This window comes from Porcisia hertigi, chromosome 20, assembly GCF_017918235.1.
Source record: "Porcisia hertigi strain C119 chromosome 20, whole genome shotgun sequence".
Taxonomy (NCBI): Eukaryota; Euglenozoa; class Kinetoplastea; order Trypanosomatida; family Trypanosomatidae; genus Porcisia; species Porcisia hertigi.
Window position 1 is genome coordinate 626634 of NC_090579.1, and position 17282 is coordinate 643915.

General features: G+C 58.9%; 1 protein-coding gene across 1 annotated transcript; it reads left to right on the forward strand.

The window, feature by feature from the left end:
* Positions 1-12818: 12818 nt before the first annotated feature.
* Positions 12819-16679, forward strand: JKF63_06005 (uncharacterized protein; the record flags this gene model as incomplete). The annotated part of the gene is made up of 1 exon (XM_067901958.1): positions 12819-16679. One exon carries the CDS (start codon positions 12819-12821, stop codon positions 16677-16679), a length of 3861 nt encoding a protein of 1286 aa, XP_067757664.1.
* Positions 16680-17282: the final 603 nt, after the last annotated feature.

Here is a 17282-nt window from a genome sequence, read left to right on the forward strand (position 1 = left end):
GTGCTCCTTCCTGCATGGTTTGTCGTAGAGGGCACCGGATGCAGATCCCCTCCCCTTTCCCCTCTCACGCCAACGTTGTTTTTGCTGCTTGTCTCTGGTGCTTTGTGGGGGGACCCTTACCAGTGTGGTGCGGAGTTGGTGACAACGGTGCTCCAGTGACGCTTCGGTGGAAAACAAGGAAAAAACCGAGGGAACAACACCGGATCTGTTGTTTACCCAGGCTGGCATGCGTGTTTGCGTTTGTGCCTGCATGTTCTGGTGCGCGCGCGCGCGTGTGTGTGTGTGTATACATCGTGTTCTCCACAGAAGTTAGTGGGCATGCCGCGTGTCATAGCGCGCAGCCCCCCAGCGCGTTCACGATATCTTTTCTGCTGGTAGGCACAACGCCGTTTGCCTGATCCCCTCCTTGACTGTCTTCTCCCCTCTATATTGCTGGTCATACCATTTCTCACCTCACCTCACAAATCAAACCGTTCTTCTTTTTATACGCACACCCCCCACACGCTCGTGCACGAACACAGATGGAGCATCACAAGACACGCGTAGCTAGATCCCCCCTTCACTCGTGACCCTTTCCACTTGTCTCCCTCATCCACCGCGCCGTGCTCGCCATTCTCTGGAAGGAGAGACACCCCCCCACCCCTATACGGTGTCCCCCTTTCTGTCCCCCCCTGTCGTTGCTTCGTGGTACCGTCTCGCCGTTCATCATCGAGGGTGTGCGTCTTCCTCTTTGATCATCTCTTTCGGTATCCACGTCCACAAGGTGCGGTTTTGGCTGTGGTGCCCATTTTAGAGCTCGTTTCTCTCCTTCGTGCCTAATTTGTACCACATTTTGCTGCGTGGGTGCGCCCCCTAGATCTCATCCGAGCGTCCACCCCCTCTCTATCCCCCTCCCCCTCCCCACCCCACGTACGCCCCAGAAATACTCTGGCACTTTTTTTCTTTTTCCGTCACTGTTTTTTTTTTCTTGATACCGCGTTCTTCTTGCATGCGAGAGGCCGTTGCCACTGCACACGCGTGAAGGGCGCATATCGACTCCTGTGCAGCGTGATATCGCTGGTCTCGTCCTCTCCCGTGGCCGCTGACCGTCCATCCACCACACACACACACAGTCGAATTTCCGCTCTTCCCTTTTTTTGTTTGCATATTCCGTATTCCCCCTTTAGAGGTATTCCAATCCACTTGTTTCCCTTTTCTTTCTGTAATCCTTTGTACCTTCTCCCCCCTCCCCCTCCCCCCTCCCCCCTTCTTTGCTCCAGACCACCAGTCAGTGTGACCCATCACTGCACCACCACCACCACGAGTTCTTCACTCCGCATCCGATTTCATCGTCGTGCCAGCAATCCCCCACAAGCGCTTGCGGCGCATCTTTCTACCTTATATTGTCACGTTCACCACAATGTCGTCCTCGATAGAGTCTTGCGGCCAGGAGCGCATGCCGGCTGTTGCTCGGCGTCGCACCATCGCGACGTTGAGGGGCGCGGGACCGCCGCTGCGCTGCGCCACTGCCCGGACTGCAGTGACTGCGACGTTCGTGCGGCCGCTGCGCAACCCAGCGGGCGCTGTGCGCGCGCCTGTCCGCTGCGGCGATGAGGAGGCGCCGGGGTGTGGTGCTGCTGCTGCTGCTGCTGCTGTTGTCGCTGAGGCGTCTGCGGTTGGCACGGCGCCAGCGCTGTCGCAGGACTGCGAGGTGGAGCACTGCTGCGCTGCCGTTGCGCCTGCGACAGGGGCTGCGGCTGCGGTTGCACCTGCAGCGCCGGTAGCGCAGCCGGTGTACGGGGTGCGCGGGCTTGCGTCGATGTCGCCTGCGGCGCTGTTGGAGGCGTTTAGAGCTACGTGCGTGGGGCGCGTGGCGGACGCTGCGTGCACGCCCCAGGGCAAGGCGCTGTTGCAGGCGGCGCTCTGGACACAGCAGGCGGAGGTGGTTGATGCTGTGGTGGCGGAGCTGAGCCCGCGGCTGCGTGACGTGGCGGTGGACGTGCAGGGGTGCCACGTACTGCGGACGTTGGTGGAGGCGTGCACGGCGGAGCAGACGGAGGCGCTGATTGGTGCGATGCACGCGTCGGTCGTGCTGAACATGTGCATCACGTCGCCGTACACGCGGCGCACGCTGCAGTCTCTGTTCGAGCGGCGCGAGGTGGACTTGTCTGCACTTGTGCGTGTGCTTGCAGACAGCGCGGGGTTCCTTGCGGTGACGCAGCAGGGGTGCATCTCGCTGATGCGCGTGTTCGAGTTGTGCGACGCTGCGCAGAAGGCGGAGTTGGTGCGCGACTTGCTGCCGAAGCTTGCTGCGCTGTCGATGGACGCTTTTGCAAACTACATGGTGCAGTGTGCAATCGAGCACAGCGATCGTGCGACTGCCGCGCAGTACGTCGTGGCACACTTCGCTGGTAGCGTATTGAAGATGAGCTGCAACAAGCACTCCAGCAACGTACTGGAGGTCGTGCTGCGGTGCTGCGGCGACGTCCCGGCGGTGCGACGTCTATTCCTGGACGAGTTGGTGTTCAACCCAGCCGCCCTGCAGGTGGTGGTGAGCGACTTGTATGGAAATTTCGTCGTGCAGACCTTGATCGGCGTTGTGACGAACCCGATGGAGTTCAAGCGCGTGGAGGACCGCCTGCGCCCCGCACTCGTGGGGTGTCAGTTCGCCCCGAAGATTGGGGGGAAGATGAGGGCAAGGCGCTTAAGCCTGTCCCACGCGGCTGGCGCGGTGCACCATTATTCCTCTTCGAAGTCGCAGCACGCACCGCAGCAGCCACAGCCGTGCTCACTGTCGTACACCGCTCCTCGCCACGGGGACTCCTCCAGCGCTTGTGTCAGAGGCGGTGAGCCGTGCTCCTCGGAGGTGGCAATGCCTGTTAGTCGAGCGTGTGTTATGTCTCAAGGCTACTGTCACCACCCGTATGGCAGCAATCCGCACACCAGTCGAATGTCTTCTGCTGAGCAGCAGCTTCAAGGTCATATGAGACTGATGCCATCCGGACAGGTGCATCCTGCAGAGTACTTTAGGTTTCCTATTGTTGAGCGGAATGCTGCTCGCGCGGCTGGCTGGATTCCCGAGGTGGATGAGGCGGATTGCGGCCCCGTGTACTGCCCCTCGCCGGAGGCACAACGCCGCCTTCCGCAGCGGCAACAGCACCCGCCGCCGCACCCGCCGCCGCACCCACCGAAGCCCGTGCCGCAGCACACACCGCAGCACCCGCCACAGTTCTACCCGCAGCACCCGCCGCAGTTCTCACCGCAGCCCGTGCCGCCGCACACACCGCCGCACACACCGCCGCAGCCACCGCAACACTCAGGGCAGCTGTACTCGACGCCGGCGCCTCAGCGGATTCCTTTGCAATGGAAGCCGCAGCGATCCCAGCCGCTTGCGCTAGCTGAGCGCGGGGCAAAGCGCATTGTTTTTTCCCGCGTGGACTGCCGCGGAGAACCCGGCTGGGCGTTCGACAATTTGTCCGAGCCCTCGCACGCATCGGTCACATCGCTTGGGGAGTCGTCGGTGTCGTTGTCGGGAAAGTATTACCGACACTCTCCGTATGATCTGCGTGGATTCGTGAGCCTTCCAGCTGACTGAATCACGTAACCCCCCCTCCCCCCCTCCCCCCATTCCACACCGTTGTGTCCTGCCGTTCATCTTCTGTGCACGGCCGCGCGCGATAGAGCCTCCCGAGATACCGCTGTCTGCGGTATAGGCGCACTATGACAACGTGGTGCAAGGATCAGGCGTCCGTCTCTGCGCGTCTTTTCCATCTTCCCTTGTGACTCCTCTATGATATCGATGATTTTTTTTGATTTTATTGTCGCCCGCATCTTCCTCACTTCACTGTTTCTTAGTCCCCTCCGTGTGTCCTCTGTGGGGTGTATTCGCGTGTGTATATATGCAAGAGCGGTGAGACACACACACACACACACCCGCCTCCGCCCCCGCTATTTTCCTTCCCTTCCTCCTCACCCATACATGTAACATGCGCATGCACGTTCATGTGGGTGAGGTAATGCGAGGGGGAGAAGCGGTTGGGGGTGATGGATTATGTGGTGGGAAAGGTGTATGTGTGTGTGTGTTCGCTTTTCCCCAGCAACATTTGGCTAACACGCTTTTGTATATTTCTATGCGTACATGTGCGACTTGTACTACATTTTCAAATAATATATGTACTTCTCTTTTAGATTCCCTCTTCCCCCCCTCCCCCTCCCCCTCCCCTAACCGGCCCGCTAGATCATCTTAGCTCATCAAATTCTTTTTGACGCCGCTCTGTGTATTTTATTATTTTCGGAAGGGATTGAGTGTTCTTCCCTTCACTACCCCCACTCCCGTCACCGAGGTAGTTGTCTAGTTGTCTCTCTTTCCCCCCCCTCTCTGCTGGGTTCAGTTCAGCGACTCTCAACTACTGTTTCTCCACTGACGGCGTTTTACTTTTCTGGTGATTTCTATTTTTGTGTGTTTGCGGCGCTCCTCCCTCTCCCTCTCCCTCTCCCTCTCCCTCTCCCTCTCCCTCTCCCTCTCCCTCTCCCTCTCCCTCTCCCTCTCCCTCTCCCGCTCCCTCTCCCTCTCCCTCTCCCTCTCCCTCTCCCTCTCCTCCTTCCCTTCCCTTCCCTTCCCTTCACTTCCCTTCCTCCCTTCCCCTCCCTCCCTCCCCACTTTTCCTACTTTTCTCCCTCCCCCAATCAGAGCGGTGCAGGAAAGGGGGGCAATTCAGAGAATGACAGAAAAAACAAATACAGTGATAAAAACACCTGAGAGACTTGTACGGTGTGTCAATGTCGTCGTCGGAGACCGCCACTGTTCTCTTTTTTCTGTCCTATGCACGATCGTGCGAGTGTGTCTGTGTACGCTTTCGATGAAGAAGAGTTGAAGGCTTAAAGACACAGACATGCCTCCTCGTCGACTGCCCCTCCCTCCCTCCCCACTTTTCCTACTTTTCTCCCTCCCCCAATCAGAGCGGTGCAGGAAAGGGGGGCAATTCAGAGAATGACAGAAAAAAACAAATACAGTGATAAAAACACCTGAGAGACTTGTACGGTGTGTCAATGCCGTCGTCGGAGACCCCCACTGTTCTCTTTTTTTTGTCCTATGCACGATCGTGCGAGTGTGTCTGTGTACGCTTTCGATGAAGAAGAGTTGAAGGCTTAAAGACACAGACATGCCTCCTCGTCGACTGCCCCTCCCTCCCTCCCCACTTTTCCTACTTTTCTCCCTCCCCCAATCAGAGCGGTGCAGGAAAGGGGGGCAATTCAGAGAATGACAGAAAAAAACAAATACAGTGATAAAAACACCTGAGAGACTTGTACGGTGTGTCAATGTCGTCGTCGGAGACCGCCACTGTTCTCTTTTTTTCTGTCCTATGCACGATCGTGCGAGTGTGTCTGTGTACGCTTTCGGTGAAGAAGAGTTGAAGGCTTGAAGACACAGACACGGACAGACAGCATTAGACGTCGGTGTAGATGTGGAGGAGGCGCCCTCGCCCATCACTTAGTCACCGCACAGGGACCCCTCCAACTGCCTCGGAGAGTCGTTTTCCTTGTCGTTTCCCACACCCCCTGCACCCCCACCTTTCTCCTTCCCCCTTCTACGTTTCTCTTTCTTGCTCCTCCTCACACCTCACTCTTGAGGCGCAACACCAACCCACGAACGGCAGCCGCTCGGAGAGGAGGCGCGGTACATACGACCACGTGTGTTATCGTGTACGCGGCCTGTGCATGTACGTGCGAGCGTACGGGCGTATGCGGATGCCTACAGCGAGAGGCGCGCTCGTGTGAATGGGGGCTGGCTTGAGGCCCGTGTTTTTCACACTTCTTTAGTCTGTTTGGCATGCGTGACTCGCTTCTCTCTCCTCTCCTCCCCTCCCCCCTCCCCCCCCAGAAAAGAAGAAACCCCTCCCATTCTTTGTGCTGTGCGACTAGCTGGGGTGTTCGTAGGTCTGTGCAGTCGTATGCGAGTGTACTGTTCAGCCTGTGGTTGCAGTACACGTGTAAGTGGACGTGATGCATCTCTTCACTTATCTTTGCACTCCTGCGCACAAAGCGCGCCCACAGTCGTATACCTCGACTGGCATTAGCGCACCTTCTTTTCGGCAGTCAGACGGGGGGTGGGTGGGTGGGTGGGGTGCACACAAGCGGCTTTTGTGTGCGCTGAGGAGCCCGCGGCTATCGCTGGTGTTATCCTGCGTGGATACAGGAGCAGGCTGAGTGAATGCTGCGATGGAGGGGAGCGACTGGTGCGTGCGTGCGTGCGCCCGAGTGAGTGCGTTAGCCTCCGCCTATCGCCTCGCGGTCACACTGCCCAGAGCCCAGAGCCCTGAGGCTGGCGCGGTTATGGTGAAGGGTTGAAGCGGGCCCAATTTTGAGTTAGCCAGCGCATCGACGCAGAAAATGCTGCGCGCTAGGGAAGGTTCTCGGCAGGCGTATACACTCCCCGTTGTGGGTGAGTTGGAGATGTGCAGCGTCATGACGAGTGCTCCTTCCTGCATGGTTTGTCGTAGAGGGCACCGGATGCAGATCCCCTCCCCTTTCCCCTCTCACGCCAACGTTGTTTTTGCTGCTTGTCTCTGGTGCTTTGTGGGGGGACCCTTACCAGTGTGGTGCGGAGTTGGTGACAACGGTGCTCCAGTGACGCTTCGGTGGAAAACAAGGAAAAAACCGAGGGAACAACACCGGATCTGTTGTTTACCCAGGCTGGCATGCGTGTTTGCGTTTGTGCCTGCATGTTCTGGTGCGCGCGCGCGCGTGTGTGTGTGTGTATACATCGTGTTCTCCACAGAAGTTAGTGGGCATGCCGCGTGTCATAGCGCGCAGCCCCCCAGCGCGTTCACGATATCTTTTCTGCTGGTAGGCACAACGCCGTTTGCCTGATCCCCTCCTTGACTGTCTTCTCCCCTCTATATTGCTGGTCATACCATTTCTCACCTCACCTCACAAATCAAACCGTTCTTCTTTTTATACGCACACCCCCCACACGCTCGTGCACGAACACAGATGGAGCATCACAAGACACGCGTAGCTAGATCCCCCCTTCACTCGTGACCCTTTCCACTTGTCTCCCTCATCCACCGCGCCGTGCTCGCCATTCTCTGGAAGGAGAGACACCCCCACCCCTATACGGTGTCCCCCTTTCTGTCCCCCCCTGTCGTTGCTTCGTGGTACCGTCTCGCCGTTCATCATCGAGGGTGTGCGTCTTCCTCTTTGATCATCTCTTTCGGTATCCACGTCCACAAGGTGCGGTTTTGGCTGTGGTGCCCATTTTAGAGCTCGTTTCTCTCCTTCGTGCCTAATTTGTACCACATTTTGCTGCGTGGGTGCGCCCCTAGATCTCATCCGAGCGTCCACCCCCTCTCTATCCCCCTCCCCCTCCCCACCCCACGTACGCCCCAGAAATACTCTGGCACTTTTTTTCTTTTTCCGTCACTGTTTTTTTCTTGATACCGCGTTCTTCTTGCATGCGAGAGGCCGTTGCCACTGCACACGCGTGAAGGGCGCATATCGACTCCTGTGCAGCGTGATATCGCTGGTCTCGTCCTCTCCCGTGGCCGCTGACCGTCCATCCACCACACACACACAGTCGAATTTCCGCTCTTCCCTTTTTTTGTTTGCATATTCCGTATTCCCCCTTTAGAGGTATTCCAATCCACTTGTTTCCCTTTTCTTTCTGTAATCCTTTGTACCTTCTCCCCCTCCCCCTCCCCCTCCCCCTTCTTTGCTCCAGACCACCAGTCAGTGTGACCCACCACTGCACCACCACCACCACCACCACCACCACGAGTTCTTCACTCCGCATCCGATTTCATCGTCGTGCCAGCAATCCCCCACAAGCGCTTGCGGCGCATCTTTCTACCTTATATTGTCACGTTCACCACAATGTCGTCCTCGATAGAGTCTTGCGGCCAGGAGCGCATGCCGGCTGTTGCTCGGCGTCGCACCATCGCGACGTTGAGGGGCGCGGGACCGCCGCTGCGCTGCGCCACTGCCCGGACTGCAGTGACTGCGACGTTCGTGCGGCCGCTGCGCAACCCAGCGGGCGCTGTGCGCGCGCCTGTCCGCTGCGGCGATGAGGAGGCGCCGGGGTGTGGTGCTGCTGCTGCTGCTGCTGCTGTTGTCGCTGAGGCGTCTGCGGTTGGCACGGCGCCAGCGCTGTCGCAGGACTGCGAGGTGGAGCACTGCTGCGCTGCCGTTGCGCCTGCGACAGGGGCTGCGGCTGCGGTTGCACCTGCAGCGCCGGTAGCGCAGCCGGTGTACGGGGTGCGCGGGCTTGCGTCGATGTCGCCTGCGGCGCTGTTGGAGGCGTTTAGAGCTACGTGCGTGGGGCGCGTGGCGGACGCTGCGTGCACGCCCCAGGGCAAGGCGCTGTTGCAGGCGGCGCTCTGGACACAGCAGGCGGAGGTGGTTGATGCTGTGGTGGCGGAGCTGAGCCCGCGGCTGCGTGACGTGGCGGTGGACGTGCAGGGTGCCACGTACTGCGGACGTTGGTGGAGGCGTGCACGGCGGAGCAGACGGAGGCGCTGATTGGTGCGATGCACGCGTCGGTCGTGCTGAACATGTGCATCACGTCGCCGTACACGCGGCGCACGCTGCAGTCTCTGTTCGAGCGGCGCGAGGTGGACTTGTCTGCACTTGTGCGTGTGCTTGCAGACAGCGCGGGGTTCCTTGCGGTGACGCAGCAGGGGTGCATCTCGCTGATGCGCGTGTTCGAGTTGTGCGACGCTGCGCAGAAGGCGGAGTTGGTGCGCGACTTGCTGCCGAAGCTTGCTGCGCTGTCGATGGACGCTTTTGCAAACTACATGGTGCAGTGTGCAATCGAGCACAGCGATCGTGCGACTGCCGCGCAGTACGTCGTGGCACACTTCGCTGGTAGCGTATTGAAGATGAGCTGCAACAAGCACTCCAGCAACGTACTGGAGGTCGTGCTGCGGTGCTGCGGCGACGTCCCGGCGGTGCGACGTCTATTCCTGGACGAGTTGGTGTTCAACCCAGCCGCCCTGCAGGTGGTGGTGAGCGACTTGTATGGAAATTTCGTCGTGCAGACCTTGATCGGCGTTGTGACGAACCCGATGGAGTTCAAGCGCGTGGAGGACCGCCTGCGCCCCGCACTCGTGGGGTGTCAGTTCGCCCCGAAGATTGGGGGGAAGATGAGGGCAAGGCGCTTAAGCCTGTCCCACGCGGCTGGCGCGGTGCACCATTATTCCTCTTCGAAGTCGCAGCACGCACCGCAGCAGCCACAGCCGTGCTCACTGTCGTACACCGCTCCTCGCCACGGGGACTCCTCCAGCGCTTGTGTCAGAGGCGGTGAGCCGTGCTCCTCGGAGGTGGCGATGCCTGTTAGTCGAGCGTGTGTTATGTCTCAAGGCTACTGTCACCACCCGTATGGCAGCAATCCGCACACCAGTCGAATGTCTTCTGCTGAGCAGCAGCTTCAAGGTCATATGAGACTGATGCCATCCGGACAGGTGCATCCTGCAGAGTACTTTAGGTTTCCTATTGTTGAGCGGAATGCTGCTCGCGCGGCTGGCTGGATTCCCGAGGTGGATGAGGCGGATTGCGGCCCCGTGTACTGCCCCTCGCCGGAGGCACAACGCCGCCTTCCGCAGCGGCAACAGCACCCGCCGCCGCACCCACCGAAGCCCGTGCCGCAGCACACACCGCAGCACCCGCCACAGTTCTACCCGCAGCACCCGCCGCAGCTCTCACCGCAGCCCGTGCCGCCGCACACACCGCCGCACACACCGCCGCACACACCGCCGCAGCCACCGCAACACTCAGGGCAGCTGTACTCGACGCCGGCGCCTCAGCGGATTCCTTTGCAATGGAAGCCGCAGCGATCCCAGCCGCTTGCGCTAGCTGAGCGCGGGGCAAAGCGCATTGTTTTTTCCCGCGTGGACTGCCGCGGAGAACCCGGCTGGGCGTTCGACAATTTGTCCGAGCCCTCGCACGCATCGGTCACATCGCTTGGGGAGTCGTCGGTGTCGTTGTCGGGAAAGTATTACCGGCACTCCCCGTATGATCTGCGTGGATTCGTGAGCCTTCCAGCTGACTGAATCACGTAACCCCCCTCCCCCCCATTCCACACCGTTGTGTCCTGCCGTTCATCTTCTGTGCACGGCCGCGCGCGATAGAGCCTCCCGAGATACCGCTGTCTGCGGTATAGGCGCACTATGACAACGTGGTGCAAGGATCAGGCGTCCGTCTCTGCGCGTCTTTTCCATCTTCCCTTGTGACTCCTCTATGATATCGATGATTTTTTTTGATTTTATTGTCGCCCGCATCTTCCTCACTTCACTGTTTGTTAGTCCCCTCCGTGTGTCCTCTGTGGGGTGTATTCGCGTGTGTATATATGCAAGAGCGGTGAGACACACACACACACACACACACACCCGCCTCCGCCCCCGCTATTTTCCTTCCCTTCCTCCTCACCCATACATGTAACATGCGCATGCACGTTCATGTGGGTGAGGTAATGCGAGGGGGAGAAGCGGTTGGGGGTGATGGATTATGTGGTGGGAAAGGTGTATGTGTGTGTGTGTTCGCTTTTCCCCAGCAACATTTGGCTAACACGCTTTTGTATATTTCTATGCGTACATGTGCGACTTGTACTACATTTTCAAATAATATATGTACTTCTCTTTTAGATTCCCTCTTCCCCCTCCCCCTCCCCCTCCCCTAACCGGCCCGCTAGATCATCTTAGCTCATCAAATTCTTTTTGACGCCGCTCTGTGTATTTTATTATTTTCGGAAGGGATTGAGTGTTCTTCCCTTCACTACCCCCACTCCCGTCACCGAGGTAGTTGTCTAGTTGTCTCTCTTTCCCCCCCCTCTCTGCTGGGTTCAGTTCAGCGACTCTCAACTACTGTTTCTCCACTGACGGCGTTTTACTTTTCTGGTGATTTCTATTTTTGTGTGTTTGCGGCGCTCCTCCCTCTCCCTCTCCCTCTCCTCCTTCCCTTCCCTTCCCTTCACTTCCCTTCCTCCCTTCCCCTCCCTCCCCCAATCAGAGCGGTGCAGGAAAGGGGGGCAATTCAGAGAATGACAGAAAAAAACAAATACAGTGATAAAAACACCTGAGAGACTTGTACGGTGTGTCAATGCCGTCGTCGGAGACCGCCACTGTTCTCTTTTTTTTGTCCTATGCACGATCGTGCGAGTGTGTCTGTGTACGCTTTCGGTGAAGAAGAGTTGAGGGCTTAAAGACACAGACATGCCTCCTCGTCGACTGCCCCTCCCTCCCTCCCCACTTTTCCTACTTTTCTCCCTCCCCCAATCAGAGCGGTGCAGGAAAGGGGGGCAATTCAGAGAATGACAGAAAAAAACAAATACAGTGATAAAAACACCTGAGAGACTTGTACGGTGTGTCAATGTCGTCGTCGGAGACCGCCACTGTTCTCTTTTTTTCTGTCCTATGCACGATTGTGCGAGTGTGTCTGTGTACGCTTTCGGTGAAGAAGAGTTGAAGGCTTAAAGACACAGACATGCCTCCTCGTCGACTGTCCCTCCCTCCCTCCCTTCCCCCCCCCCCCCTCTCCTCCTTCCCTTCCCACCACCCTCCCTTCTTGTATCCTTTTCAGACACCATCCAGACCGCGAAAGGGGCGTAGCGACGCAAAAAAAAAATGAAAAGAGACAAAACTCAGACGCATAAAACTTTTATGACAGAGACGACTTTAGTAAAACACACTGATGAGATCGCACGGGTTTTCCTGTTCTGGACTTTGCATGAAAAAAGGAAAATATGCAGCAAAAAGAAAATCTCCCACACTTGTGAGGGCCTCACGCCTTTTTTTCTGTTCCCCCCCCCCCCGCTAGAATTCATCTGTTCTCCACTACGGGGGAGAGGTGGCAAACAGAATAGCAGTAGCTCGAAGGGGGGGGGGGCGCACGGCAAGAGCTGGAAAAGCCGCCAGCCGCAGTGCATAGTAGAGTTTGTGACAAAGTTCTGGTACTCTATCTTGTCTGTTGGCTCATGAACCCGCATGTTCCTTTTTCCCCTCTTGGCGATGGGGGCCATCGTGGATTCAGGACATCTTTTCCCCACCTCTCTTTGATTTCTCAGGCGTTTGGCATATCTCTGACTGTTGTTTCCCCCACTCCCTCCTCTCACTCTTTCCCGCCGACTCTCACTCAACCACTCCCCCACCCCCTCCTGCGTCTAATGCCGCTCTTCTCTGTGTGAATATATGCGCATTTATATGCGCATTGCTTTACATATGTTTTTTTTTTTGCCATCCTGCTCTGCGGACGCGCTTCTGTCCTCTTCCCCTCCTCCTTTTTGTCGTCCTGCACCTGTTGCTCGCACTCCGCTATCCATCATAATTTCGTAGCGGTGCGAGCGAGAGTCCCCCACCTTTGGTGTGGTTGTCGAGCGCCCCCGTCCTGGGTCACCCGCTGAAAGGGGGTGTTGCGGTTGCAGGCTTGCCTCTGTGTGTGTGTGTGTGTGTGTGCATGTGCGTGTATCCCCTGGACTTGCGGTACCCACGCAGCGGTGCTACCCAGTGTGACAGAGCCTCACTCGCTTCTTTTTCATTCCACTGATTCACGGAGGGGAGGTGCTCTCTAACCACATCCCAAGCATACATTACACGGACAACGATATGCATATATTTGCATTCCTGAGGGTTCTCCATTACCATCAAAGACGTGAGCGTTTATGTAGCAAGTACGCACACACACACACACACACACACAAACATACAACCCCTACCGCAACCCGCGTATACTACACGCATAGTCATAGACACTGGCGAGGACGATATCGGCTACAGCAACGCGAGGTCCCCCTGAAGAAATCGGCAAACATCAAGAGGAGCACGACGGTCATTATATATAAAAAGCAGGGGATGGAGGCGCCGGCAGAACGCCGCACCGTAGTACGTCTCAGGCGTTTTGCCGCCACCACCCATGACAGTTCCCCGTCCGTGTCCCTCAACCGGGGGTCTTTTCATGTGCATCGTGCTGCTCCCACGTCAGTCCGTGCGGTTAGAGGTGGAACCCGGAGAATTCTCGTCCCCTTGCAGCAACCGCCATCAAACCGTCTCTCTTCATCTTACACCCGATTGTCCCACGCCTCACCTGTGGCGTCAGCACACGACGTTGCAACTGCCGCGCCGTCCGTTTCTTTTTGCGATACATCGTGTCTTTCTCTCGATTTGCTAGAGCCAGTAGCGGCTCGCTGGGCGTCGACAGCCGGTCGCGGCGGTGGTCGTGTACCTCGCGTTCGCAGCGCTCTCGGTCCGCAGAGCGAAGTCGTCGACACTGGAGTTTTCGTGTCCCCCGACACGATTGTGGCCGCTCTTTATTCAGCTGCACCGGAACGCGGTCATTTGGTGGTGACAGCCGAGTCAGGCGGGTGGTTGCGGGTACGCGAGCAACAGACCGGCGCTATTCGCTATCAGCAGCGGCTGCGCGATGGGGGGGAGGCATCGTGTTTGGCGTGGGTGCCAGCAGCTGGCGACACATCTATAGAACCCTTCGGCGCCGTAACGGTGGTGGTGGTTGGCCAGCTCAGTGGACTCATCAGTTTTCACGCTCTAGTTGGAGAGTCGCTAGTGGAGCTGCCGTCGGCCACGTGCGTTTTTCACAAAGCCCCGCTGCTCAGCTGCCTGTCAGTGCATGCACCGGCCTCAGCAGCTGGACCAGCGGAGACGCCACCCGGTGCCTTTCTAAGCACGTTGCTCTCCTTGGACGCCGACGGCGTGGTGGCGCTGTGGTGCTTGCGGGTGGCGAGGACGGGCAGAATCCCCGGTCGAGGGGGTGCAGCAGAGGCACAGCTTTCCGTGGTGCTGCTGGACTGCAGACGCGCCTCTCCCTTGCCATTTGAGCGTTTTGTGGCCAGCACGACGGCTCACAGTGCGGAAGAGGAGGCACCCCCCCCGCCGCCGCCGCCGTCGTCCTTCCCGCCGGTGGTCATGTCGGCCGCGGCCCTTTCATCTTTGCTGAACTCGCCGTGCTGCGTCTTATCGACCCACCGCTTTGTGCAGCATGGCCTCTCGGCGACTTGTGCAGCCGGAGGTGACGAGACGACAGATGCGCAGGGGAATGCCGTCGTGTTTCTACTTAGTTGTGTCGCCCCTGCTGCGTGCCCAAGCGCAACTGAGTTGGTGATAGACAGCGGTGCCACGACGAGTTTGGAGGGAGAGGGCGTGCCCGTGGAGGACAGCGCGCAGTCTCGTTCCCGCCTAGAGTGGGAGGTGCTGCGTGTGTATCGGGTACCTCTGAGAGAGTTGTCCCAGAGAGGCGGCAAAGTTGGTGCTGCTTCCGTCGACGCTACGCATGTGGCCGTCACCGCGCTCTGTGTGACAGAGTACCCCCGCCTCCGCGGCGGTGCGACGCCGGCGGAGCAGCTGTGGGCTGGCACCTCTGATGGCCGTCTTTTCATCTGGCAGGCGCATACAGGCCAGTTTCTGCGCTGCCTGCACTCGACTTCCGCGGCGCCGGTGCACAGTCTGACGAGTGTGCTGTCGTTCGGCTCACCTGAGCACGTGTTGGTATGGGCGAGTCAAGCGGATGGCAGCGTGGTAGCGTGGAGTGCAGATACGTACACCGTGGCGGAGGTGTTGCCAGTCAGCTACCCACCACCCGGCCCACTGGTTAGCGGGAGTGGCAAGGCGGAGGACCCGATGGGCGGCGTCGGCTCTGCAGAGGTGGTGACGGTGCGGGACGCCGTCGACCTCCTGCGTGCAACTCGCCACCACAGTGCACAATCGACGTCGTGTGCATCGTGGCGTCGCGACAGCGGCTTTACGCTTTTTCTCAAACCCATGGCATTGGTGTGCATGCAACGCGCTTGGTCAGTGTCCACTGATGGCACGGTGCGCACGTGGTTGCTTCCCGCTGGCAGCGCGAGCGCAGACGGCGGTGTGGCGGACTCGCCTACAACGGCTTTTGTGGATTCGCCGAGAAAGGGCGCAGGCAACACTGCCTGCGCTGCTTCGCTGGACATTTGCACAGTCCAGTCTTTTTTGCAAGATCGGGCTGACGCGCTGGTGCGTGAGAGGCAGATGCATCGCTTAGCATCGGAGGCCCTCCACGAGGAGCTGCAGAATCTGCAGGAGCGCAACAAGGTGCTAGCTGGTGCGCTGCAGCAGGCTACCAGTCGTTTGGAGCGTGTGAGTGGGGACGTGCTCGTGCGGTCCACGTCGCCCGCAGGGTCACCTCCTCCCGATGCTGCCTCGGAAAAAGAGCTTTGTGCAGACACCACGGTGGCGAAACCCGTCGTTGTCCCACCACCGCCTCCACGACTACCCTTTCGGATGCCGAGAGACAACTTGTCGGGGGCACCTCAACCCTCCACTGCCGTCGCAAACCCGGACGCTGCACACCTTCCACCACCGCCCCTTGAGATGTTGCCATCAGCGGCGCGGATGCACGTGCAGGCGCTTCGACAGCTTCTGGAGGAATTGCATGCCAAGCTCGAGGAGAGTTGGAGCCGCAACGATGCTCTGCGCGAAGAGCTGCTTCTGTACCAGCTTCGCACGCTCGAATATGGAGAGGATACGACACGGCCGATGCACACGACTGCAGCCGCCGGGGTCGCTGTGGCTACTGCCGCAATAGAGGGTGCATGGGTGCAGGTCGCTGCGACACGTGGGGTGGCATCCACAGGAACATCCACATCTGCGGCATCGCTGCTGCCCTCGCCACATGCTGTATCCGGTCGCCTATCCATGGGTACCCCGGGCCACGATGCACAGCTAGAGTGTGGTGTGCACGGCGGTCATCTGCGGACACCACCACTGCCGCAAGCCTATTGCTCTGCCAATGCCAACTGCGCAGCCTCCATGGACAACAGAACCCCGTTTCCTGTTTTTCGCAGTCCTTCCGTGGAGGAGCTGGTCCACTCGCGTTCGACAAAGGCGCGACCGCTGGCTCCGCCACCGTCACGAGAGATGGTGCCCACGGAGGAGGTCACTGAAAAGCCCTCAGTGGAGGCGCACAGGACGTCCCCATCCTGCATCGAGGCGGTTTCGTGTACCTCTACTGCAGCGGAACGCTTTCTGAAGGCTGCGTCTGCCGTGCTGCACACTTCGACAAGCACCGAAGGCGGCACGGCGAGGCGGGGTGGCGGTATCGGGGGTCCCGCACGCGTGCCCACGCCCCCGCTGCTGCGGATGGAAGTGGAGGACGAGGTGTACGTCGAGGAAGTCGGCTGCATCGACGTCGACAACGGGAAAGGGCCAGCTCTGGTGGGGGCGTGGTGCACGAGCGAGGATGATCTCAGTCCGATACTAAGCCAACACCCGGGCCCAGCACCCTCAGGTGGTGCTGTAACCTTCACGGACCCGCACGCCACACACGGGGGTTGGCACATGCCGCTGCCGACCTCGTTGTTCTCTTCGTCGTTTATATCGGCTGGGTCATCCGTGTACACAGCCGCTGATGGCGATGGCAGAGGCGACGGGGATGTCCACCGTCTTGTGGCATCTGAAGATGCTGTGCCATCGAAACGCGCGGCGGCTATATGGACAACGCCGACGCGTGCAGAGGGGCGAGGCCATCCAGCTGATGGTGGTGCCTGGGCACGGGCGCCGGTGGCTACTGCGCACCAATTGGGTTTCCGAGCTGGAGATGGTAGTGTGCCTGCATCAGCATCAGAATCCGGCGTACTGCGAATTGCGCCAATACGACATTCACGCGTCAGTTCTGCCGCGGCTTCGCCACCGCGCGCTTTTCGCTCTCCGATCATTTATCGTTTTACCTAGGTCATGTTCTTGGAAGGGGGCCGATCCTGGGCGAGGGGCGGTGGTGCAGATAATACACTGAATAACAACGCGGAACCTCGATCTTTGCGCGGGCCAACTTCTATATTCCCCCCCCCCCCCTCCCCCCCCCCCCCCCCCCGTCCTCCCTGCCCCATGGAGAGTCGTTGTGACTTCTGCTTGTGTGCAGAACTTTATGGGGGCCTTGGCGTTCAGCTGAATGGCGAAGTTCCTTTAATTTTCCCTTTTTTTTCCCTCTTCCGACTCCCCCCCTCCTCTGTGTCTGGGCCCTTCACCACCCCGGGAACGACTTGCTGCTGACATGTGCTGCACTCCGCTTACAGGCGGCAGACTTCACCCCGCGTTGCCAGCGTCCTTCCTTCCTCCACACACGTGCGCACGTACACAAGGGGTGGTGGTGGTGCAGAGTTGTGCGAGGGGAAATGGGGGGGGGGAGGGGAGCACTGACGGCAGGGGAAAAATCTCAGAGAGAATGTGGGGGGGGGCGGGGGTCATGCGAAGAGGGGGAAGGGGGGGGCAAGGGAAACAGCGCACGTGTGAGGTGTGCATGTCCGCTACTCATGGAAACTGCGTGAAGTCCATTAG